The 25,927-nt window shown below is 47.3% G+C and overlaps 1 protein-coding gene across 1 annotated transcript in view; it reads left to right on the forward strand.

Annotated features, from left to right (window-relative positions):
- LOC125957210 (semaphorin-2A-like) overlaps window positions 1-25,927 on the forward strand; it is an 85,588-nt gene that overhangs the window by 24,602 nt on the left and 35,059 nt on the right. Inside the window, exon 2 of the mRNA XM_049689747.1 lies at window positions 17,702-17,789. Within this exon, the coding sequence (XP_049545704.1) occupies window positions 17,702-17,789 (88 nt within the window). The remainder of the gene's footprint in view (window positions 1-17,701; window positions 17,790-25,927) is intronic.

A 25,927-nucleotide genomic window follows, 5' to 3' on the forward strand; every position in this document is an offset into this window, starting at 1 on the left:
CGAACGAACGAACGGCTGGCAGCGTGATTGAGGAGGAACCGACGTTCGCCTGGCGGTTTGTTGGCTGCCGATCATCACGCGGGATGTGAAAATGATACTGCATTATACATTTGTTTTGCGCCAACTTTTTACGCGCCAACTCGATCGCAGCAATGATCGCAACCGACGCAAAAATCCGGAGATCGATTTACGCGCGATGAATTATGCAAATGGTTGGAAAACTGTTTGCACAACGGATGATATGCGGTTGCGAGTTTTGGTTGCGATTAAATTTCCACTTCCCCTTTTATCAATCTCTCATTTCATTAGAGAGCAGCACGAACAGCGCGAGTTTGCTTTCGATTAACGTGAATTTGAAGCACAACAGCAGCAATCGATTGTTGCTTAGATTGTTGAAAAAGTGACTCGATCCTAAATCATCGCTTTTCTCGGCGCTCTTCAATTGGCACAATAAAACAATGGGGAGCATGGAGCCCCGTAGAACAATAGTTTATTCATGTCTGGCTATTTATGTTCCGGGCTCGGGCCAAGTTGTTCCTTTCCTGGCAATATTTTCTCCCAAAGAAAAAACCGAATGCCTCGAAGTGGTCTCGATCTATGCATCGTTTGCGCCATCCAAGTGTTCGATGTGGCGCGTCCCATTGTGTGTGTGTGTGTGTGTGTGTGTGTGTGTGTGTGTGAGGTGCCGCGGGATGGCCAGATAGAACCATGGAACCCACTCAGAACCGGGCACGATGCCAAATGTGTGCGCGAGGCGTCCATGCAAAAGGGCGAAGGCCGAGAAATAAGGACCACATTCATGCTCAGTGCCCGCCCCGCCCGCGGGTTCCGGTTTCCGGTTTGTGCCGAAATGGAAAAAGTACTTCTCGTGGTCGTCGTCGTCGTCACCGGCGACGTCATCGACATCGTGGTCGTGGTTGGCAACTTCTTGGACCCGACAGTTGGAGTGTTTCGGTTGAATGGATGCTTTTGCCAACTTCCGCTGCGATGCGCTGTTGCAGAAAGGGCCACTGGCCTATATGTCTACTGGACTTCGATGCTGTTCGATTGGATTGGATTGGAAGTCAGCTGGTGCCGGTCTGCAGCGCCTACACCTGCAGGACCCGAGAAGAAGTCTCGGTTGTCGTCGTCGTCCTCATCGTTTCACTTTCTTTCTCCGCTGATGCCGAGAGCCGATGTGCCATAAATGTGGATGAATTGGTTGGTCTCCGAACTGCGGAAATCAAAGATCCAAGGATCACTAGACCGACCTCGACAAAACGGACATTAAAGCGAAAGCCGATTTTACCCCCGGCATCCGTGGTAAAGGGTCGCGAAAGCATTCCCCGGGCTAATATCGTTGATCATACTTACTTACCTCGTTACTCCCAGGGTGGTCCTGGCCCCGGCAGCAGCAGCAGTAGCAGCAGTAGCAGAGGGCCTACATAATGGTGCCATCCCGTGGAGCATTCGGAAGTGCCTTCTGCAGAAACTTTTCCTCGGAACTCTCGGAACTGCGGACTGCGGTTGGAGTTGGAGTGGCGCTTCGCCATTGTTGCCATTCGTTCGCGAAATCGTTTAAAGGAAGAGAAAGAGAGAGGAAAGGGCATGTAATGGGTCCAATTGAACGGACCGAACCCATCGGCAACCAGCATCGATGGTATTGTAACAATGACCATCCGGGTGGATAGGAGTCGACTGGAAAGGGAGGAGAAGGATGAGGCAGAATTATAACTCCCATTATGGTTGGCTTCGCTTTGCTTTCGTTCCAATCAACGAGTCCCCGAGTCGTACCGGGAATCGTCTCCGGAGACCGTTATGATCCGTTTCCGACCGACCGACCGACCGGCCGGCCGACTACTACTTTTCTCCATTATCTAATTAAGCCGGATTTTATTGGATTAGCAATACAGCTCAACCCTCCTCCCCTTCCTGGAGCCCAGGCCTTCGCCCTACTTGCTGGCTGCTGGCGGTACAATTTGACTTCTTTATTTTTTTCCCCTTTTTGTTTTTTTTTTTGCTTCCTTCATTGGCACATCTTCATCGCTCCAAAACGATCTTGACCTCCGAAGGAAGGAGAAGCTTAAGTCGGAGCCAGGACAGCACCAGGATTTTGCCTATCTCCACCGGGAACACACCCCACCGGGTCCGGGAGGGTCTTCTCCGGCTCAACATTTTGACCGACTCAGCAAACGGCACCAGCAGCTCGATTGCTGCTCGAGAGATGATAAAGTTTCACCGAACGCGCTTGCGGCCGACCGCCGCCCGGCGCGCGTGTTGCATTATTTGCTCGCGAGGGTATCGCCCAATCGCGGAGGCGGTGGTGACGTGGTGGTATCCGGTTAATGGGTGGGAAAACTGTTTCCAAAATTATCAGCGTCTGAAGAGATCTGCTGACGTTTGGTGTTCCATTTGCTGAGATGGGGGGAATGATCTGGGCTTTGCTTTGGGAAAGTTTCGTTTTTTTTTTGCTTCTTCTTATTTTCGGAAGGAACCACTCTCAAGGCCCGCTACTAGCTTTGGATCAGTGGGCTCGTGCCTGTTGTCAATAATTAATTTCCGTCTTCCGAATCCGAAAGGAACGGAGAACAACTCTGGGTACGCCAAGAGCGAAGAGAACGATAGTCGACTTGGTAGTGGCTTGCTTGGATGTGTCTGTCAGCGCAACTGTTCTTTCTGCTTGATTGTGAAGAAGCTGAAGAGCTGAGGTTTTATATAGACATTTTACGTTAAGGACTGTCAAAAAGTGATTGAAAGATAGTTGCTATCGTTGCCGAACGCCGTTAAGATGAAAGATAATCGTTGATCTTTGTTAGAAATTTGCTGCGAATAGAAATTCGCTGTGAACTACTCGGTGTTAATTCTTCGGCTAAGCTCTTATAAACGTTCTTACCAGTATAACCAAATAAACATCATAAATGATCGAATGACGGCTATTACTATCGATTATGAGAATCGAATCCAATATTAGAGAATAATTTTTATTTCCTTGCGTCTGCCCAGAGAGACAATTCGTCCTATTGGAAGAATAAAAGTGTACCGTAGTATGGAAAAAGAATGGAATCTGGTTTAAAAAAAATTTCATGAGCAATTAATGAAGAAAGTATGAATTGAACCACATGCTCTAATTTTATTCTAATCGGGATAAATTGTTAGGCGCTTACATGGCAGTAAAATTTAGGTAGAAGAGAATTATTCATTTGAAAATTTCTTAAAATGGTTGTCAAAACTCTTATTAACTATGACCTGAGTTACTACAGTTAGAAAACACAACTGACGATGTTTTCAACAGTTGTTGTTGTTTGCGAGTTTGTTGTGAGTTGCAAAACAATGCTGCTATTGTTGCTGTGGATAAAAAAAAACCAATCACAAATCGCCAATTGACATTCAATGAAAGTTACTTAACAATATATGTTGCTATCGTGGTCATAGGAGGCCAAGCCACATATAACCGGGATATCGTCGGGAATATACAGACCAACTCTCGTCCTCGTTAGCGAAGATGGATCGATCGTCTTAAGCGGATAAACACTGCTGCTGTTACAACTTTGGACTTCGTAGAAGCGGAACAATGGAATATAGCTGTTTCCATATTGAAATCCGCGGACACATCTCACAACAATTTCCGGCCCTTTTTCCCCAAGTACAAATCCTGATGCGCAATTTGTAACGAACATTCGGCGACAAAACAATAACTTGCTCAAAGCTCAAAGGCTTAAGCCGGTAATCGGCCGTCTGTCCCCTGGTCCTGGCGCCTGGTTCTGGGTCTTGCTCCCCCTGGCTTGAGTTGATGAGACCATGTTACCAAACCCGTGGCCATGGTGTGACAGTTCGCGCGGAATCGAGCGCAATCTCTATAAGATCGAAAATGGTCGACCATTCCGGGCGCTCGATCTTTATGCTCTCGACACTCCGCACTCCGCATTACTTCCAACCACGGTACTCGCTACTAGGACGTTTGATGACGTTTAAATCTCCACCATGATCTCCCTTTGGCCACCCTTCCGCTGGACGAGGAATAAAAATCCAATCAAGTGAATGCCGACTGCCTGGAGCCCTGGGAGGGTGTGCGGATGTGCCAGAGGCCGTTATCGTACTTTTTACTTTTGATTGAATTTACTCACGAGCCGCCAGCCGCCTTCTCCTTTCTGCACCTTCTGCTCACCGTTGGCGTTGTGTTGGCACTTGCACCGGTCGGTTCAATTCCGACCGGAAACGAAGTCAAAGTCGTCCTCCGACTCCGATATTAGACCGACGACAGCGGCGGACAGACAGTTTTGTGCGACAACGCCGACTAGCCTATCGCGCCTTTGGCAGCTGACCGGTACCGGGACCGTCACACACACACACCGACACACACCGACACACGTGACGCCCGGGGATTTCGGCGGATACCCGGGGTACAACAATACAACAGAAATCATAATAAAATTAGGCGAAATTGGATTTCAAGGGTCATTTTCCGCCATTTTTCCGGCTCCATCGGGCTCATGTGCTTGTGTCGGTGTTGGTGCCGGTGTGTGTGTGTGTGTGTGTGTGTGTGTACGGCTTCGTGCGCTCGTGTGCCTTGCCTTGGGAGACACTCGTTGTCAAACTCGTTTTCGGTATTATGACAGTTCAGTCGCTGCTTCCTTCCTTCGCTGCCGGTGGCGCCATTGTGTGACGAAGCAACAATCAAATCGAAGGGGACACCGGATGCTGGCACCAGAGCACCACCGCTCCTCCGATTCCTTTCTCCACCGGGGAGCCAATTTACCGCGTGTCCCTGGGATCGGGTCGGGTAATGGTCGGGTTCGGGTAAGCCTTTCATAGTTGTTGCCAACGGAAAGTGGTACAAATGGCCACTGGCCCCCCGGGGTGGGAGAATGAGGCGACCGGTATAACAACTGGAAGCCTTCCAACCGCTTCGTTCCGTTGGGACAGAAAGAGAGAGAAAGAGATGAAATTGAATAAACAAAGCTAGATCGAACCTTTTGGTACGGGGAAGGGAAGGATTCGATACGCATATCGATGGTTCTCCAGCGATGCGATGCCAGCTTATTATTCAACGGCCACGGCATCCCATGGCATCACTGTCTTGGGACCGTCTTGGGTTTTTTTTTTGTATGAGAGAAACCCAGTATCCGATACACTTTTTTCGTTTTGGAAAATTGAAAAACGATTGGATGAAATCTGTGAGTTTCGCAAAAGAGGCACACGAGGAGTCTTATTTAAAAAGTAGAAAGGCATCAGACGACACACTCTAGGAGTTGATGCTAATGAAACTGATACGCAGGTTGTGGCCTTCTATTTTCCGTCGTTGCTCAACAAGTCACAACCGTGGAAGGCTTATTGAAGGTGAAACGAATTTAGAATTATCAACTGGCAGCAACAGCAGCAGCACATTACAACGAGCACCGAAGGCTCCGAATTATCGGTTTGGTAAAAACAGGTCCAAGGCAGCATTTGTTTGTTTTTATTTCGTCGAAAAACGGATTAAAGCAACCTCCGTTTCCCCGACACGAGAACGAGGAAAGTAAGTGGTTGCTAGGAAACGCCGAGCCGCGGAAAACTGTGCCAGCTCATTACGGTCGACCTCGCCAAGGGAACGATTCCTCCGGGAAAAGCAAAGAGGGGAGCGAAAACCAATCGATAATGCGGCGCGTGGTTCCAGAGGCGGAGAAAGGAGCTGAAGCTAGAAGGCAAAAATCAACCACGACGGACACTGTGCCTGCTCGAACGAAGTTTCTCGATAAACGCTGGCCGATTAATGAAATTATCGGCTGACGAGTTGGCGGCACGAGGCTTCGAAAGCTTCGAAGCTTTCCCCCCCCCCCCCTTTCGCCTCTTGTGTTCCCCTTCCCAACGTGAGGTTAACTCATTTTTGCCCCAAAGAAGAAACCATCCAATACAGCGAAGAGGTGGAGGACCAAAACCGCGCAATGATTGGAAGCTAATTTGAAAAGTTAGTCAAGGCATGGGTTCACGTGCTTCACGTATTTATTCGCGAAACGTGTAGCCAAGAATAATTAGCCGAGCGTTCCAGCCCCGTCGCCAACTTCACGAAGAAACTCCTCAGCGAAAACGGGACGCCAGTTTTTGGGGCTGGGATCGGCCCATCAATCAATCATATCAATCTCGTCGACGGTGAGCGAGCTGAACGGAACGAAAACGGAATAATTACTAAATGACTCGCGCGATAGCGATCATCATTAAGTGGCGTTCCTCGGAAAAGGGACGACGACGACGAAGACGACGACGAGAAGATCTGGAGTGCAATGACATTGTTCGCTTTTCGAGACTCTCACTCGTCGCTTAATTGTTCCGGACAAAAAGAAATGCACCATAAATACTGTCCTGTGAACATCGATGCATTGGCGAGCATCTCATTAAGGATACCCGACACCATTCCATACCCTTTTGGGGTCGTATGTGTACGTGTGTGCTCAAGAGTCTGGTGTGTTACCGTCTCGTAGATGTCGAATGTAATTAAAAGATAGAGCAAAAGGAAGCGAACGAAAGTTGCGAATCACGAAGCAGCAATACAGAGCACGATAATGCTTGCATAAAGTTGCATCCCTCTCCGAGGTCACGTTCCCTTTTCCTCCTGGCATCGAGGGATCGAACAACCAATAAAAGGCGAGCAATCCGATCTCTTCTGCCGGATACAGATACCATTGATTAATCCCGGAGCTTACGTGCCATACGAGCAAACTGTGCAACGCGCTTGGCGAGAATGTGCCGGTGTCCCCTCTCAACCCGCACCGCACGGTTCCCTTTTTCTCGTAACAATGCATTCACGGGCGGTCGCAATTAGTTGCAATAAAAAGCTCCAACCAGGCGCCCGATCGAGAACGCTCCCTTTTACCTCTTTTTACCTTCTCTGTTTCGCCTTCATCGTCGTCGACGTCGTTGTCGTGGTGCAACTGGTTACAAGCCATTCTGGGTCACAGGACATGCATACCGTTGTGCCGTGCAGCATCGTCGCAATTGTCGGTCGCTTGGTGCGGGTTGGATTGCGCATTGCTCCGCATAATGCCAGCAAATGTTCATTACACGAAGCGCATATCAAGTCAGCATGTTTAAAAGGGGGTTTCTCATCTTCAATCTCATCTGCAAATTACTGATTCCAGTCCGTGTGTGTGTGTGTGTGTGAGTGTGTGTCGAGGACATTATCCTTGCACTCCCCCAGTAAGTTGCAACAATTCAAAAAGTATCCTAACCTTTAGAAGAAAAAAATAGTGACTCGACCTTTTGCGCTCTCGGCCTGGCTTTTCCATCCCGAACTGACAGCTCCACTGGTACATCCAACTGGTTGGCGTGCGAAACAAGCAGTAGTACGAGTATAAGTACGCAAAACGATACGATACAAAAGCTGCTAAAAATGGTAGCCTGAGAGAGACAGGAGGGTGAGAGTTTGAATGATTAATACAACTACTAAACATGGGTCGCGTGATATGGCGCTAGTGGCACCACCATCACCCCCTCTCGGGAGGAGTCCCCCAAGTTCGTCATCGTCATCAGGTATTATTTCCTGTAAATGTCACTCTGCAAGATAGCACCACCGCCAAGCACCGTCCAGCTGCGTTCCGTTTGCGTGTCGCTTTCATTATCGCTTTCCGATGACTTCGCTCCCTTTCCTGTCCGTGCTTTCGCCTTCCTCCCAAGGTCTCTCGAGGTCCCGAGGCTTAGAGCGATTATTTATTCAGCGGACAATTAACGGACAGAAACGATCAACAATTTAATTAACGGGTGCTGTTACTCCTGCTGCTGCTGCTGCACCGTCGTCGTCCTTCTCGGTCGGAAAAGCGCGGGATTTTAATTTTCCTAATGACGCAGTGCAGCTGCAACCGGGAACCGTGGTTGTGGATTGTCCCTAGATTGTCGCCGGATGTCGCACGACAACAATAACGACGACGGCGGCACCAGTAACGGTGGCCACTTGTGGTGCAGAACCAGGGGAGCGAGTCCTTTGCGTGTCAGTCGGCCATTCTTTCTCGCGTGACCCTCCGGTTAGCAGTCAGCGTCTCAGGGTGCGAGCGCGTTACTTGGAGCTTTCCTTTCCACGGAGGACAGACGAGGACAGAGCAACCGATTTTCCTCCTCTTTTGTTCCCTTTTCCATCGCTGCTGCTCTCTGGTCGCATCAAGTGCAGTCTCCGTGGTTCGTGGTTCGCGGCTGGAGGGCAGACACTGCACTCCGCGTGATAGTTTTGTACTTTCACGCACGGTTGCGAATTGAATGACACCGGTAAACGCGAAAATGCTGGAAACCCCCGAGGGACGTTTTCCGGCGTCACTACACATTACAATTGCTCTTTCGGGGGGAAGGCGAGCGTTCGGAGAGCGTGTCTGTCTCGCGTTTCTGTTCCTTCTGTACGATTCATAAACGTTGGATTTTAATTTGCCCGGAACGTTTTAAGCATCCCAGGTAGCCAGGTGGGTGGTAGAGATGATCAACGGTGTAATAAGAGGAGTAGCAGCATTATTTCCGCAAGCGTTGATGCTGTTTGCTTTCCTTTTTTTATTGACTTGACATCCGCAAAATGGTTTCTAATGTATCTCGGGGAAGATTGGGTTGAAATCATGACAAAGTTTATGCCATTTTCTGTTACAAGCAAGCTCCTTGCAACTAGTTTATTTAACGTTTGATAGGGGTCGTTTTTGCAGCATCAGAAGCAAAGTGAATAAGTTAAACTCCGGAAAGTAATAGGAAGTCCTTAAAGAATTTAAGGATTCTTTAGAGTCTTTAGACTTGTAAAAAACAAACTATATCAAACGTCTAGGGCTTACTTCACTCTAATTTTCTTCTGTTCAATGCAGTTTACATCAAGTTTCAAACTCACTGCTAGCGACAAGTACGATTTGTGGAACTGTTTGAAAGTGAACAATGTATTTTTGTTTCACTTACTATTACACAAAGTGCTTCAAGTGATCAGTTTATACGATTTTATTACAATTTGGTTTAACATGAGGTGTAGCTTAAGATGCTCCGTCGAAGAATTTAAGTTTGTAAGCTGATGCTTCGTAACATTTACCAAACATCGGTGTTTGGAGTTTAAACAGTAATGCAAAAACATAATGCAGTGCGTTACTTATTCTCCTTTCTCTACCACACAACAATTCCATAAATGATAATCGGACATAATTGCAAAGATACACAGGAATGTGCATAATTCTGTAAATTGTGATACTGCTTGAAATTTTCCAAAAGATAAACTTTCAATCATCGTGAGCCGAAAGTTCAAAGTTTGTTGCTCTTTGGGAAGGAGTATTGAAATTTTCCAAGAAGAAAATGATTCATTCTTCTTAGGAAATTTCAATATTCCTTTAGTATCACATTCCTGGAAGTCTAATAGCCCAGCTCTTATTTCAGTTTATTCAGTATTGATCAGAGTCTTGTTGTGATTTTCAGTTAATTCGAATCAGACTTCATGATTCTTTTAGTCCTGGTTGAACGTCAGTCGTTCTGGCTCTCCAAGGCAACTCCTTGCTCAACGTTATCATGGAAAGAAAGTATTTACACTTTTTGCTTCTATCAACTTCAAGTTCTTAAAAATGCTGTGCGGCCGTTATTTTTGCAATATTTGTCTTATCTCCACAGCAAAAGACTTATTGTTTTTTTTAAATTGAAACGTGGTGCCATTTAATGCTGGAATAAATAGTGCAATAATTAATAGAGTTATTTTTTGCTGCCTCCAAGTCTAACATTATGATCTTGCAAACAGTGTATGAGTTGGTATAGGACATATTAATCTAGGTTTTCCATTATTCTATTAAACTTATGAATAAGAAGCAGTGAGCAGTGAGTGAACTTGCGTTCTAGCTGTTCACTACTCTGTACCTTTGGTAATCCGTAATACGTTTCATCAGTAGCCCGTGCAGTAATGCTACGAATGTGCAATATGCCTGGCGCTTGAACATTTCATATTTAACGTTCCAACTGTTTCAAGATTAACAAATCATTTATTCAATCATTGGAATTGCAAATGCCACCCCTAAGCGAATGCGTTCGAATCCGAATGCTATGTGCGTAAAGTGTCCTTCACGAAACCACCCCACCCCCCTTTCCCTTCACCTGTAGCGTCTTCGACGGCTGCCAACGCACCCCGCGAACTGGGGTGGAAAATTATTTCTGCAAAAATATTGCCAACCCTCCGAGCGGCAGCCAAAGGGCCAACGAATAACGAATGCGCCGTGCAATCATAATACTAACCTCCTCCGGGTTGGGTTGAATATTCGAACGGTCGAGAATGGGCGCGAAAGGTTAATAGAGTTATTGGCAATCGAGCATGTGATTTACGAGCCATCGTGGGGCACGTGGTATGCTTCGCCAGCATCCAGCAGGCCAGCATTCAAGAAACCACGCTGTTGTTCCCTGAAACGCTTCAGAACTGCTCCACGTCGTCGTTGGAACGCTGGAATAGATAATCAATGCAAGAACTAATTTCGTATGATTAGAACCGTCGATCACCGTCGTCGTCGTCTTCCAGTGAGCTGTTATGTTTGCGAGCCCTGCTTGCTTGCTTGGTCACACCTGCCCTTGGCTGGGTAATAATGGGTGCCACGGTTCGCACACATACTCCCGCGCGCTCGCACTCGCAATAAAGGTGAGTAATGGATATTGGTTTTTGGACACGCTGGAGAAGCTGGAGCTCAACCCCCGGTGTGTTAAGATTTATCACCCCCACGCCGAGCCACCGCACTCGAGTCGCGAGTGCGAATGTCTTATTCATTACTTTCGGCGAACGAAGCTCATCAGGCTTCGAGGGCGAACGGGAATGCGGCAGCCACAAATAATGCCAACGACAACCACGGGGCCAGCGGAAAATCACTCCAATTGGCGAGGGGGATGGGATGGATTCCGCGATTCCGGTTGCGCATCATTTGCTCGTCCAACTCGTGCTGCTGCTTCTGGCGCAATGTTTTATGTTTATCGATACCGCTATACCCTTTTCCGGTGGCCTCCGTCATCCGGAACGGAACGGAGAGGGGGTGCTACTTAATCTTTTGCCCGCAGGGGAAGGGCGGGTGCGTTTCTTGGACTTTGGATTTCCCTTTTATTGCCACCGGCCACTAACCATTTGCGAATGCTGCGTGAACTGAACCGTAGTTCCTGGATTTGGTGAGCGATTCCGACAGCGTTTCTTCGTCTCCGGGCGTCTCGAGGATGGATCCATCCATGGCCACCACTCGTCAGAACGCATCCCCACACCCCGCGTGTGTTTTGATGGTATTTTGTTTACACAAAGTCAGAAATGAGTCTCCATTCGCTGGGATTAAGGGGAACAAGCAGTCGGGGAGGCAATTGTTCGAATGAAAAACAAAGTTATACCCCGGGGGCGCGTGTGTGTGTGTGTGTGTGCATCCCACCCTCCTTAATGGTGGTGCGACGATGTGCAGTGAAGTGAAGCGACCAACAATTTATGGAAATAGTTTTCCTCCTTTTCTACGGGAAAAGGACAGTAAATCCTCCCCATCTCCGGATGAAGGTTCCGGTTGCCCGGAGCCAAACACAGTGACTTCCATCCTGAGAGTGGAATAAAACCTTAAAATCCTGGCCCCTGGCCCTGGTTCCCTGGTCATTCTTCTCTTGTAATATAGACCTATTTATGCGTGGAGGAAAAGCAAAGGGTGCTGGTGTCGAAATACGATCCAGACACAATCGAAATCTGATTGTTACCACCACCAGCAAAAAACGTAAAAAGCCTTAATGCGACTGAGACACAAATACACACACCAATCGTTCGTCGAACGTCGATTTCACCGGGAATAATGTTGCTGTCCCCGATGCAGAGCCCGAGTCGAGTGTTTGCGCCCCTCGTGGACCCAAAAAAAATATGGTAAGATCGGTGCATCCGGAACCCGGATTGTAACCCTTTTCCGTTGCTTCCGGTTCCCGTTCGAGAGCGAGACACAATGACTCAGTCTCGACTCAGACAAACAGTAGGGTCTCGGTCGCCAACCGAAGCGTAACGGATGCTGGGGTGTGTTTTTTTGTTTTTTCCCTTTTTTTCCTTTCTTTCTCTCTCATACACTGTCTCTCTTTCATTTACCGGAAGAAGGCCCATGCTGCTCTTTTGGTACACGTGTAGCAGTAATGCCAGCAACACGACCAAACCCTCGCAGACGCAAACCATTTGTGAACTGCCAATAAGATTTATGTGGCTTCTGGTGCTTCGTGTGTGTGTGTGTTTGAGTGGGTAAGGATTTCACGGTTCATGCTGGCCTGTGAGCCCCTTGGCCATGGCAATGGAACAAGATATATCGTTCCGATGTCGGATGCCTCCTTTCTCTCTCTCTCTGCGTTATGCATGTCTCGAGGAATCTGAAGTGCGTTCCGGCCGCCCAAAAAAAGGCGCACACAAAAATGGAAGGAAGGAATTCCCTATTTCCTTATGCTCGCCAACGCACCACCGCCGCAATGCCGATGGAAGCGCGACTCCAAAACAGGAACTACCATGCGCCTCCATTTGACGTCGTCGCTCACCAGGCGTCTCCATCATCGGGTGCCTCTCTGGGGAGGCGGGGTTGAATATGACGTCAGTCTTTCTTCCCCTGGGTGTGTGTGTGTGTTTTGTTATTCTTCTTCCTTCTTGCTCTCTCAATCTCTTTCTTTTCACTGCTGGAAGCAAAACCATTTCCATGATAGCATCCCATTGTGTGTTGTTGCCACCACCAACACCACCAACAACACCAACACCACAGGGTAGTTGTGGTGCTGGTGCCGCCAATAATTAGACACCCGGATGCGTGATTTATTCAGGCGTCATTTGTTTTATCTCTATCGAGCATAAAAAGCATGACACGGAATCGATTCGCACATCGGGCTCGGCCGATGCGGTGCACGCAACCAGCCACCCCCCCTTCGTGGGTGGTAGGAAGAAGTACAAAGGATACCCCACACATGGAGCACACCCACACCAAACGAGGGGTGCGGGGTGAGCTTCGTTTTGTTAACAGATTTCAGTCACGATCTGCACGACCTTCCCTTGCCGCTGGCACCGAGTAGCGACCAACTACTGCAGCCCGGCCACAACACTAAACCCCCTGACACTGACTGCTCATCAAAAGCGCTCCATTCACACACACACACACACACACAGCCATACAGTAGCAGCAGCAGTACCAGCAGTTCCGCTAGCTAACCGCAATTGGAAAATGATTAATGGGGAATCTATTGAAATGGAGTTGATTTATGCGATACCGAGAACGGAGCGAGAGAGAGAGAGACCCGCACAGAGAGAGACAGAGAGGGAGGGAACACACACACACACATCCTTTCTCTTTCGCTCCGCGTGCCAATTGGCTGGAAAAGGAAACAGTTCCGTGCCAGTAACACTCGCCTCCGCCGAGAGGGGGTCCATGCCATGGCGACCGACCGACCGGTGATACGGTTGACTTGCCATCGTTTTCGTCGGGGGAAGGTGGGTTGTGAAGTGAATCCGGGTCAAGTTGGTAACAGTTTATAGGTGGTAGTACTCAGGTGTGTGTGTGCATGTGACAGACAGCTGGAGAACAGGCTGATGGTGAGCGCCAAAACCAAAATGATCCATCCATTTGCGGTGCCAAGGAGAGGTGCTTCAGTGAGGAGTCAGGTGGCGGGGTGAAATTGGTTCTCGTGTCGCTCTCGCACACTTGATTGCCCGGTGAGATAGATGGCACGCGACACACACACACCCGGTGGTTCACTTTAACGACATTCGGTCGCTGGCATGTAGAACATCGATAAACATCATCCCTTCGCCGGAACGGAAGCGGAAACACTACGTGGCTGTCGCTGTCTACCTGGGTGTCTGCTGTGTGTGGTCCGAGAGCATTCTATCACAATTGAGACAAATGATTATGAACTTTGGAACCCGGTGCACCACCGGTGCCAGATCACTCTACCACCCAGGGTGGTAATGCTACCCCCGGGGTTGACATTTGAAGGGATAAACGGTACGAGCATTCGATTTGTCTTTGAACAGGTGACCTCGTGACCTTTCTAAGCTATCCAGGAAGTTCAATTTGGGAGGATAACTTCTTTTTCCATAAGGGAGGGAGTTGCTTCATCTCTCGTTTGGTTTTGTTTTTAAACTTTTCGCTGCATCGATGCAGATTCTATATTATCATCTCGAGAATTCGAGTGATTTTTGGAGGGCTAAACGTTAGTTTAAAAAATGGCTGCCTTTTCATTTCACTGCTGCAACCCTCTACCCCTCACCAACGTCCTCCTCTTAGTAAAATGTTGATTCTCTGGCACACTGCGTGGTGCCGCGTACGGGATGATGAGCTTCATTCTACGAGCTCCGGCTTCACAGATTTGGCACGATACCGATGGCCACTCACCCCACGTCCTGGCCCCCTTCCTGGCCTCTTTGTGGTACTGCTCGTGGCGTGGCGTTGCTTTTTTGCTACTGTTGCTGCCTTCCGTGCCGTCGTGGTCGCCATAAATTGTCGAAAAAGTGGTTTTCATCACCATCACCATCAACCAGAGCCGCTCGGTTCGGAAACGCCACTCGCAACCGGGAAGGAAGTTATTTTTCCATTTGCTGCGTTCTGTCTACCCCTCTCTCTCTCTTCTCTCTCTACCATCTCGCTTTTCCCGTTTCGCTATGGTGCCGACTAATGTACGGAACGCTTCGACGATGTTTGCCGTGTTTTGCGTGGCTGCTTTCCCCCCTTAAAATGACAACCTGCATGGTGTGCTCTCTAACACAGAGAGAGAGAGAGTGAGCGAGGATGAAGCTAGGTTTGTGCCGATATTATTCTGAATAAATGAACTTTGCGTTCCAGAAAGTCAACCGGCCAAAGCCACACAAAAGCGATGTGGAGTTTTTTAGCTTTGGCTTCTCGTCCGGCCAAACACAAAAAATCTCCCCGGGAGCTGGCCCTATTTAGGGTTTCATATCTGACCGATTCGCTCTTCTGGCCCCCAGAGGCCTCTCTATGGTATGCGGAGTGTGTTGTTGAATGTTTTACATCCTCCGCTTCAAAAAAAGGTAAAAAAAGCGTCCACAGATCGAAAGTATTGGCAAATTGGCGAAATAAAACCGCCTTTCCTTTTTTCATGCACACGAACGCAATGAAAAGCGGCATCGGAGGGGCCGGAAAAAGGCTCTTGAATTTTTACGGGCCGGGCAGATACCTCGGAGCCATTCGGTGCGCTCCGTTTATGATTGATTTATTCGCATTCACCTTGGCCACCAATTCAATGCTACATTGTATTCACAATGCCACAATAGCGCGCACGTTCCCTTATCATTACCTAATTTTCGGGGCAACAAAAGTCTTATCACTGGGAGTCTGGGGCGTATGGATGGAGAACAAATCCAATAGCAATGCAAATTGGCCACGTCCATCACAATCGATGAGCGAGCGAACGGTGCGAACGAATTCGAATTCATCCCAGCATCAGCACTTTGCATAATATGCGTGCGTTCTTCGCAGCGCCCCGCCGGTTACCATCGATCATTTAGATAAACCCAATTTATTCATTGGCCCACGGATGGAGTGCTGCTGCCCTCTCCTCTTACCTCATCTAGCAGCTAGCAGCTCCTTTGGCAGCATAAAAATGTGTTTGAATCGAAACGAACAGCACAGACAAACGAAACGACATTCACTTTCGATCTCGGCCTCGAAGTGCGCCCTTTACGTGCGACTTGGGACCCTTGCCCACCCCCTTCGGGTGGGGTGAGAAGGAGGTCAAGTACTGGAATCGAACCGATTTTCCATTTCATCCACCACACCGGGAAATTCACGGCGCGAAATGTGAATTGAAAATGGCGGGAAAAATGGTTTGCAAAACGCCAAACGGTGCGCCCACTCTGCGCGCTACCATCCTTTCCAGGGAGGGGTATGGTGCCTGGAATATGCTAACATTGGGCGCGCCTCGTGTGGCCACCAGACAGTGTAAACACTCAACCATTACCGGGTTGGTCGCTGGATTTAGAAGCGCGAGCGCGAGCCTCACAGAGCGACTGTTGCGTTCGACCACCGCTCGGGGCGCGGTAAACTGGAACCCGGGAATGGTGAATACATTTGCATGGAAAATCAAATCTTTCGTCGCCTCCCGCACAACCGCACGATTCTCGGATGATTCACGGTGCTTGGATCGAAGTGATTTTATGGTGAATGTGTCGTAAGGCGCTAGAGCCGGGCCTGGAGCAGCCTATTTCACGGAAGCATCTATTCGGTTTCTATTCGCAATAGCACGATCGGTTTACGCGTCGAAAATCGTGAGCCAGGAACAGGTCTAGATAGAGGGCATTAAAACGATCAGCATGGCGAATGAAGACAAAGCGACTCCGGACCAAGTACCTGGCCACGATAGCAACTTTCCGATAAACACTGTCAACATTAAGTTCAAATAACGTTGCAAACGCCGCCCAACACGTTTAGGGTGATAGAGATTTTTTTCACTATCATAGTTGCTTTTATCCTATTTGAACTCAACATGAAATTCGCTATAAAGAACTGTAAAAAAATCCTCGAGTTCATTTTATATAGACAAACAAAATCATATTAAAAGATTCATTCAAGAAGAGATGATAAAGATTAGGGTGAACTCTCCTATATGCCCAAATTTATTTCTCTTATAACCTGCGCGCAAAAATATGATTTTAAGGGGTGGCTATTGGGGATAATTAACACCGAAAAAGGGCTTATTTTTGATATTTCTTTTGCAGCAGAAATCATTGAAATTAACTTTTTCAAGTGAATATCATATTAAACGTCAACTTTTAAAGAAAATATGGTTCTACTTTGGGGAAGATTGATTAAAAAATATGTTCAAGGCAACAGATCTAGAAAGACAAGTCTGCAAACATTTTTTGCGGTTCGCATCACGGTTTTCTATATGTTTCTAAAATATACAAATCACTATTTTTTTATAGATTAAAAGAATATCCAGGTAGTCCTGACGATTTTTTGTTAAATTTTCAATTTTTCGATTTTTGGCAGATTTTTGTAGTTCGAAAGCATACTCTTTACAAATTAGGCTCATAAAACAAGTGTTAGATATTTTAAAAAAAAAGCGTCCACAATTTTCTAATTCTAATAATGCAAAAACTCGACGGTGCTACCTGGAAAACAGTGTACAGACTAAGTGTGCAAAATTCCAAATCGTTCGGTTCATTAGTTTTTGTGCTACGATGGGCATCGACATTGCAAAAACGTAGGTTGAAGCGTGGATTTTCAACTGTCAATATCTTTATCAGTTTTGCTTCGATTGATGAAAAAACTTCCCACAATATTCATGAAGGGATAAGCATTCGAGGAAAAATGTAAAAAGTAAGTGTAAAAACCATAGCTCACTCTTAACTGAAGAGAATTAATCGGTACAAAATTAATCAAAACTTATGCAAAAATCTACATCAGCTCACAGTTACTCTTTTTCGAAGAACAAAAGCACTCTATTGCTTTTAGCGGACTAAGCTTGTTGGTGTGTGTATTGCGAATTGCAAAAAAAAATGTTACGTGGTCGTAGAGCTGAAATAAAGTTTCACATTTCACCAAACGACAGACAATGAAAGTTTTCTAAAGGTTGAAGCTGTGAAAGTATGTATCGTGGCCATGCACCTTAACACTGAGCATACTCCTGTTCTCTCTTCTCGCTCTACTCTCTCTCTCTCTCTCTCTCTCTCTCTCTCTGTCTCTCTCTCTCCTTTTTATCTACTAATATATGATTCGAAGAATTGCTTTTGTAATGCTCATCCACTGTTCTCTTTCTCTTTCTCTCGCGCTTCGCGCTTTACTTGCAGATCACGTACGGGAGTTCCAGTGCGGCAAGTTCTACTACCGCACGTTCTACATGGACGAGGAGCGAGACGCGTTGTACGTCGGTGCCATGTAAGTAGCAACAGTTACCAGAGAATCCACAGCAACAGCAGCACCGGCAGCAGTTTGATTGTTTGTTTGATTTTTATCGTGCGGGATTGGCTTCCCCCCCCGGGGGGAGCATCGTCGTAGGATCAGTACAATCACCACCAATCCTCCCCACGAAAAAAAAAACCCCTGCACGAATTGGAAGATTGGTACTGGGTGGGAAGGATCAGACGTGATCGTTGATAAATGGATGCTTCGACTGTTAATTTGTTACGAACGCGGATGAATCGAAGTCGCGTCACGATTCGTTTTTGTGCCTCATTCATTTGGCTCTCTCTCTCTCTCTCTCTACGATTTTTGTTTTACGCAAATTCAATTCTCGTACCGAACGAACAACCGAAATCTTCAACGCGTTCCTGATTGCATTGGTGAGCAAAAGCATCGCCGTCTTCGATTGCTTCTAAGTTCTACCAACGACTCCAGAAGCATCGATTGATGGCATTCATTATGTGGATTGAAAGTTGATTAACACGAGCTAACTAAAGGGCCGTTATTATGATTATCATCGGTGTGCCAGAGCATAATTTCTCCTTCCTATCTTCGACCAAAGACGCATCTGGGTCCTTATCGGCCATACAATGCATGGCATTGGCAACGCCAGTGATGATAAGGCCCGAGAGCGTCGTCTCTCACTCATCGCAACGTCCATTGTCAGTGGGACCACCACCACTATTCTCATCATCATCATCATCATCATCATCATCAGCGTCATGGTGCATTAAAGCGACAAAGCAAGCGATTATAAGATAATCCGATAATAATTTTCTCCTTCAAAACCGCAGCAGCACGAAGGCCGCTGCGCTGCTGCAGCACTATTTCATCCTCATCCACATCAGCATCAGCATCATCATTGGCAACGGCAGCATCACTATGCTCGTTTGCTGAGCAACATGATGAGTCTGATGTCGACACCATCCGATGCGCTACCTTCCTGGAAACCCGGGAATCATCCCCCGAGGGAGGAGTGTCTCTCTCGTCTCGTCTCTCTCAGCGCAAGAACAAAAGGCGGGAATTCTGTACGAGTACTTAGGCATAATTATTCCCCAAACCGCGCTTGGCATCGGGACCTTTTGTTTGCCGAGTGTCGCGCTCCCTAATTCGATTTTGTTCCCGATATTGTTCCGTCGACGTGGTCGTCGTTGGGTGGAGAAGGAACGAAGGTCAAAATGAAGGTCGTGATCCGGGCCGTGATGTCGTAGGGTATCTGCTGTTGCTGCTGCACTGCTCTGACAGTGATGCACGACTAACACGAACATCAAAGTCAAAACCCAATTTTAAAGGTTTTCACCTGAAGGTGCTTTAACTGGAAGGCAACACAACGCAATTATACCTTTCGCTATTGCATTACGCTAGTCTCTAAAGGTATGTGTGTGACGATGCGATAACGATGTAAACCGAGCAACCATTTCGCACTCGCAGACCAAGGTTTAGGTGTCGAGGTTCGGTGTCGCAGGAAAACAAACAAAATGATCAAGATTTAATGACAGGCAAGAACGAGGAGATGAATTAGGGTAGGGGAGAAAGGGTACTCACGTGCACACACATATGTGTGTGTGAAGACCCGCCAGAGATCCTCGAGATCCCCAGACAGGAAGGGGTTTCATCTTACCTGCAACCAGGCTGCAGAGTGGCACGGATTGATGAGGATAAGAAGGACCAGGCAGTGGCCTGACAGTTCCCGTTTTGGGGGCTCGCTCACACACACACGAAACTGACACCACACCTCCCTGGCCCGGGGGATGACGCTCGGTAAATATTGTGCCACTTGAAACGGACGGATGATGGCGCTGGGCTGGGCACCAGTTGGCCAGCCCAAAAACTTTGTTTCGAAAATAATCATCACACATCAGCACCAGGCACCAGTAGGAAGATGAGAAGGAGGATGAGTTGCTGCTTATGAGCTGCGGTAATGATGCCGCTGATGAGGACATACCGAGCGACAGCCACTCGCCAAGGATCGCCGGCGAGATAGTAGTTGGTAGTCACCGTCTGCTGTTGGTGTCATCGTGCCGGGCGTTGTTCGTGCTGCCTTCTCCTCCTGTCCGCGTTCTTCTTTATCCCGAAAATTCATCCCGAAAAACCAACCGCTTCAAATTCGGCGTGCGAGAGTGTGAGACAGGTGCGGTTTTCATACTAACGAAGCCAATTTTAATTACTTCTACACCGAAGGGTTTAGGGGGTGGTACTCTGACACCCCTGGTCGCCACGGTCTGGTCGAGACATTCTCAAGGACCTGTCGGTGAATAATGAGAGAAGCCAGGGCATGTTACATGCCCAGCGCACACACACAGACACACAAAGACACAGAAACACACCCGAAAAGGGGAGGAGGCACCCTCATCCCTCCGAACGAAAAGGTGAAAATGATGCGATCCCAGGCCGAGTCGCTCGATGTTCCCGGGCTCATTTCACCACCCCTCCCACCAACTACCACCACCCCCTGTCACACCCCCCTTGTCAACCCTTTATTTTGCTGTGGATTATTTGGAACCCATTAACGCGCTCGCTACCCCGAAACGCGCGAATTTGTGGCGCGCCCGAGCGTGCGAAGCTGAACAAATGTCGGTTTTGCCGTGGCCGGGGCGCTGGAGTGGTGTTTGGTCGGAGATCGATGCTCGCCCTGGCAGTGCCGCTCGACGCCGATCCGATCCGGATCCGGCACAACACAAAATGTCGTTAGCGTGGTTTAGTTAATTGATAGTGAAATTGGTTTATAATGAGTTGCCTTTCGAAGGGTGCGTCCTCTGTGTGTTGGTTTGTGTGTTTGTGTACGCGTGTGTGTGTGTGTGTGTGTGTGTGTGTGTGCATAATGCCGGATTTAGCGAGCGCCTTTTATGCTCGTCACTATCGACCACCACGGCACCACGGCAGTCGGGGTTAATGAGAGCAAGCCTTTGATTATTTTGGGATTCGATGGCACGTTCGTTCGTTCGTTTGGTCCCTTCCAAGCACACCTCGAGGCGCACTTCTCCCACCTTCCGATCGGAAGCCCATCAATCGAAGGGATTTATCGTCATGGCAACCGAGCGTTCGGGTGAAACATTTGTTTGCTGCCATTTTATTGGAATCGTTTAAAGGGAAGAGGAGTTCCGGTGGTTTATCCTCAAACCGGAGGTCCCCGGATACACCCCAGTACGGGTGGGTATTGTTCCGGGAAAGTGACGCAAGTTTGTAGTAGTAGTAGAGTGTTAAGAGTGCGATCAGTATGCGGAACGACAAAGAGGGATCTCAATATTAGTCCGGTTCCCAGAACTGCGAGACAAACTATTGTTAATGTTTCTACTTTTTTGCACCACAACAACTTGTCGTTTTCTTACTTACTGGTGTAATATTTGCATCTGTATTGCTTGTACACTCAATCTACTATGCGAACACTAAAGCTCAGAGAAGTTTCGTTTCATTTTCGAGTTTTTCGTCTTCGTCTTCTACATGACTGACAGCAGTGTTGCGTAACAGACACGTCTCTTGGTATAGGGCCTTTAGCTATGTGCTTTACAATGATAGATATCGTACGACACGTTCATAATTGCAAATACGAATGCGCGAAAATTCCTATAACAGCAAATGCGTAATAGGAGCATGCGCCATGAAAGATGAGATGTAATACATTGCATCCATATCGCACTCTTTATTACCAAAATTGTTTATTATTTATTTATTTATCGATGTCGATCGATTTATCGATTTATGTCGTTTACTAAAAGGTTGTCGTTTACTAAAACTGAAACAAAACTACAATGATTGTGCATCCTGAAGCAATTCATACATACGTACTACCATGATGAAAAAATAACCGGAATTTATTTTAAAAAGAAGTGCATGTTTATTCTTCAAAATTCAAGTTATCTCCTTCAAAGTAGTCCCCGTCGGGTTCGATGCACTTGTGCTAGCGTTTGATCTACCCCTCGAACCTTTTCTGGAAGTCGGTTTTTGATATAGCCATTAGTGCCTCCAGTGATTTTTGCTCTATAGCCTCCACACTCTCAAAACGAGTTCCTCGTAGTGGTTTTTTGAGTCGATCGAATAGGAAGAAGTCACATAATGCGAGATCAGGTGAATTGGCTGGTTGTTGAATGGTATTGGTGTTGTTTGTGACGAGAAACTCACGAATAATCAACGTATTATGAGATGACACATTATCGTTATGGAGAATCCACGATCTGTTGCCCCATAAAGCAGGTCTTATTTTGAGCTCATCGAAATGATATGTTGGTAGTCTCAGTTATCGTTCCTTATCGTCAATTTGCGATTTTCGATCAGCCATTGTCGGATTTCATCGACGTTTTCATCGCTTTTCGATGACGATGGCCTTCCAGGACAAGAATCGTCCTGAACAGTCGCACGACCACTTTTAAAGCGTTGATACCACTGGTACACCAGTGTTTTCGATAGAGTATTGTCACCCTAACACGTTTGTAACATTTTTAATGTGTCGGAACACTGAACTTCATTGTTTTAGCAAGCAAATGTAGCTATATAGTTTTGCATCCATTGTAAAACTCGTCACGATGGAAAAACTTAAAGTAAATCCCTGCTGTAAACGTAAATGAACAGCTGGCAAGCTGAAACATGGCATATGAGTCCGTAACAGTGCTGCCAAAACCAATAGCAAAATGAACGAAAAGCACATAGAAAAAACAAATGTTCGTGTACAGATGTGGCAAATATCATTCTCATTCTCTCCAGGTCAGCAAATGCAGTAAGACGTGCTCGACTTTTATCTTTATATATCTTATCTGAATATCTTTACACTCATAGATACCCAAAGACGCATAAAATTTCACCAATACAATCATTTTCTCATTAGTTTACAAACAAACGTATCTAGTTATATCAATAAATAAATTGGAAGCATCCTGTGCCTTGCAAAAAGGCTCCTCTGTATTATCCGCACTCCTCAGGAACATTTATACCTTTGGTTTCAGTGCAGGTTATCGAAGTATCTTGCGAGAGCTCTTGGTTTCAAGATAGATAAGGGGAATATCCCCCATTTGGCTCTAGGCATTCCAAAGAACGAGGATCAGGTTTTGACTTAAACAGCCTCCAGTGGCGCTACACAACAGAGCATCATTGACTCGAACACATCTATTGAGCTCTACATCAAGTGTCAGTAGTCCCACTATCAAGTCACCTTCAATCTCCCATCCACTGGCGAAGATGAATTCTTTTGACAAATTTGTCATAATCCTGCCACCACCTGAACCACTCCTGTGCAACGCAGGAACTCAATTAGACGAACGTTTTCTGGCTCCATCCACACGCCCCGCCGGAGAAGGAAGGTCTCACCTAATTCGACCTAATTCCCGATTCCCAAACACACCGCCAGAGCTTGGCGGGATTCTTGTTTGGCCAGCTGATTCTCTTGGCTTCTTCCCGCTGATGACTCTTCTCTGTCGGTTTTTCTGGAAACCAAACTCCACGCGAACACGAATGATGATCCGGAAACGCGGCATCATCAGAATGGCAGCAAAAGAGAGAGTTCACTAAATATACCGCCAACTGCCAGACTGGCAGAAGCGCGCTATCGGGACTAATCAGACGGAACGGTCGTCGTCGTCGCGGGGCATTCGGCGATAGAGCAAAAATATGTTAATGTCAGTCCTTAATGAATTGGGTATTTTTCTTCATCTTTCATGCCATACCATGCCCTACCGGGGCCGTGGGAGCGTGAGATCCTTCCTAATTTCCACCTCGATCGGTTTGGCAGACTGTTGCGTGTTGCGTGAAGAGGGATGAATCCATCCATCAGCCCTACGCAACGAACCGTCGCACGTCTACCAGACGTCTGTCTCTGGACAAAGAGCAGGAAGTCGGAGGCCAAGCCAATGGTGGCGCAGGACTGACAGTGATAAGATAAAAGAGAGAAGGCCACGTCCATTGAAGAACACTCGACGCCGAGACCGAGAAATGGAAAGCAAATTGAAATAAATTTTTCACCACATCTCTTATCTCACAACCGCGTGGCCAATGGCCGTACTCGATGGCATGGAGTAGAGCGCCGTTCCTCCCCCAGAATTCTGAATTTCAATTCCTGTCCTTTATCTCAAACATCCACAGAGCACACAGGAATGGAAGAAATTGCGAATTGCGAGCGCCAAAGTGCTTGCTCCGTCGCTCAAACTTATTTTTCAAACACTTTTCCCCACCTCGCTGGGGGTGTGGATGTGGCAAAAGCTCGGCTCCGTTGGCATCAGTTGGTGCTGGCCGCTAGGAATGGCCAGACAGGAGCGTCCAGCATCAGCGTTGATTCCATAGTTTCATTTAATTATGTCTCAACACTTTTCTTTTCCATTTTGCACTAATCCCTCTCCCTCTCTCTCCAGTCATCCGTTTCAGCTTCTGTGACCTATCGTGACCCCATCCGGCTTCATAACGGATGGAAAGTATGGTCATGACGTTTACCAGTGAGCCGTTCTGACTGCTCATTAACACCGTATTAACCGTCGGTTGGTACCGGGTGTAAGTGTGACGAGTGATTCACAGCCTCCTCAGTTCACGTACAATTAGTCATAAATTGCAATTACTGTCATTATCCTAGACACAGTGCAGCGCAGCGCAGCGAGACAGTTTGCCATTGAATTTAGCATACAAACAGGTGTTTTTTTTGTTTAAAAGTGTTTGCAGAAACACTTCAGACACCGGGCTGAAAGCCTCTCTTTGAGAACGCCTTCCAGGTTCACACCATTGCTATTGCTCATAGAATTGCCCCTTTCCGCAATCCCTGGTACGGTGCTCCCAATGTTATGCTACGTCAATGCTACCAGCGAGCTTATCAAGAGCTTCATTGAGGTGTCCGTCTCGAGAGAAATAGGAGAAAGAGGAGAATGCTGTTATGTCACACGCTCGGATAAAACTGAAAATTCGTGACGTACACCGGGGTGTAGTGGCGAATAAAAACCGAACAATAAAACACAAGCACCTTCTAGAACCACACCTCGTTGAAGCACAAAACCTTCGACACCAACAACCGAAGGAGCGAGAAATGGTTGATGAGCTAAGGGGAAGGAAAGATGCAAAGTCTGTAAATTACGCCCAGCGTTTATCAGTGACAATCATAAGGCCAGCCAGCCAGAAGGTGTCAAGGGCGTGTGTGTGTGTGTGTGTGTGCTTCTCTGCACAGCAATACTCATAAATTACATTCCAAGCGGCTTGAGAAAGAAGAAAACACCTGCGGAACTGTGAATAACGATGCCGGAGCAGCAGTAGCAGCAGCGTTTTAGCGTGGTAACAACGGTACACACTCGGTATCGCTTCATATCTCCTGGAGATGCGTCAGGAAAAGCTTCAGCAGATAAGGAAGAAAATTGAATAAACAGCAGCTCTCTCTCTCGCAGCGTACCGGGTCAGCACCAAACGCACGCACACACACACACACACTAATGTGCCGACAATTGAAGGCCAGCAAAGGTGCGTCTTCTCCGAATTGGATGCTGCCTGAAGTGATCTGCGCGATTTCTGAGGCCACAACTTTCACGCGCGCGCGCGATCGTTTTCTGTTGTAATTCATTTTTCTTCATTCCCGTTCTTCCGGAAAGCAGTTTTTGGCAAAGCGGCAGCAGCGAAACACACACACACACACAGACACCTTGCTCCTCTAAGCCTATTTGCTTTTCCAGTCTCGTCTTCGCCGCTTCGCAAATTTCGCGAAGAGCTTACCCGCAACACCTTTTTGGGCCAAGGTTTCGTACCGCGATGGCGCATGCTGATTGCCAGTCCCAAGCTCCGCTTTTCCATAGCACAGCCGAGACCAGAGAGATCGAGCGTAAAGCGAAAATGAAAAAAAATGGAGAGAGAGTGAAAAAAAACGTTAATTTCCCTCTAGAATTTCGAAATTGGGATTTGCAAGGACCTGCCTGCACCTGCACGGAACGGCCACCGTTCCGCGGTTCCATCGTTCCGCGTTTCAAAAATAGCTCGTTCCCGCGTACCAACCTTTTTCCTTTTGGGCGTTGGTTTGCCTTTAGCATGGAGTGACCTTTTAGACCTCCGGAGGGGGGTAAGGTATTCTTCGCTTCTTGCTTCGCTTGGGATGGACGCGCTTGTGTCCTTCTCCTGCTCCATTCAAACACACGTTGACTTTTCGATGAAATCACACTTCAAAC

The sequence above is a fragment of the Anopheles darlingi genome, chromosome 3 (assembly GCF_943734745.1).
Source record: "Anopheles darlingi chromosome 3, idAnoDarlMG_H_01, whole genome shotgun sequence".
Taxonomy (NCBI): Eukaryota; Metazoa; Arthropoda; class Insecta; order Diptera; family Culicidae; genus Anopheles; species Anopheles darlingi.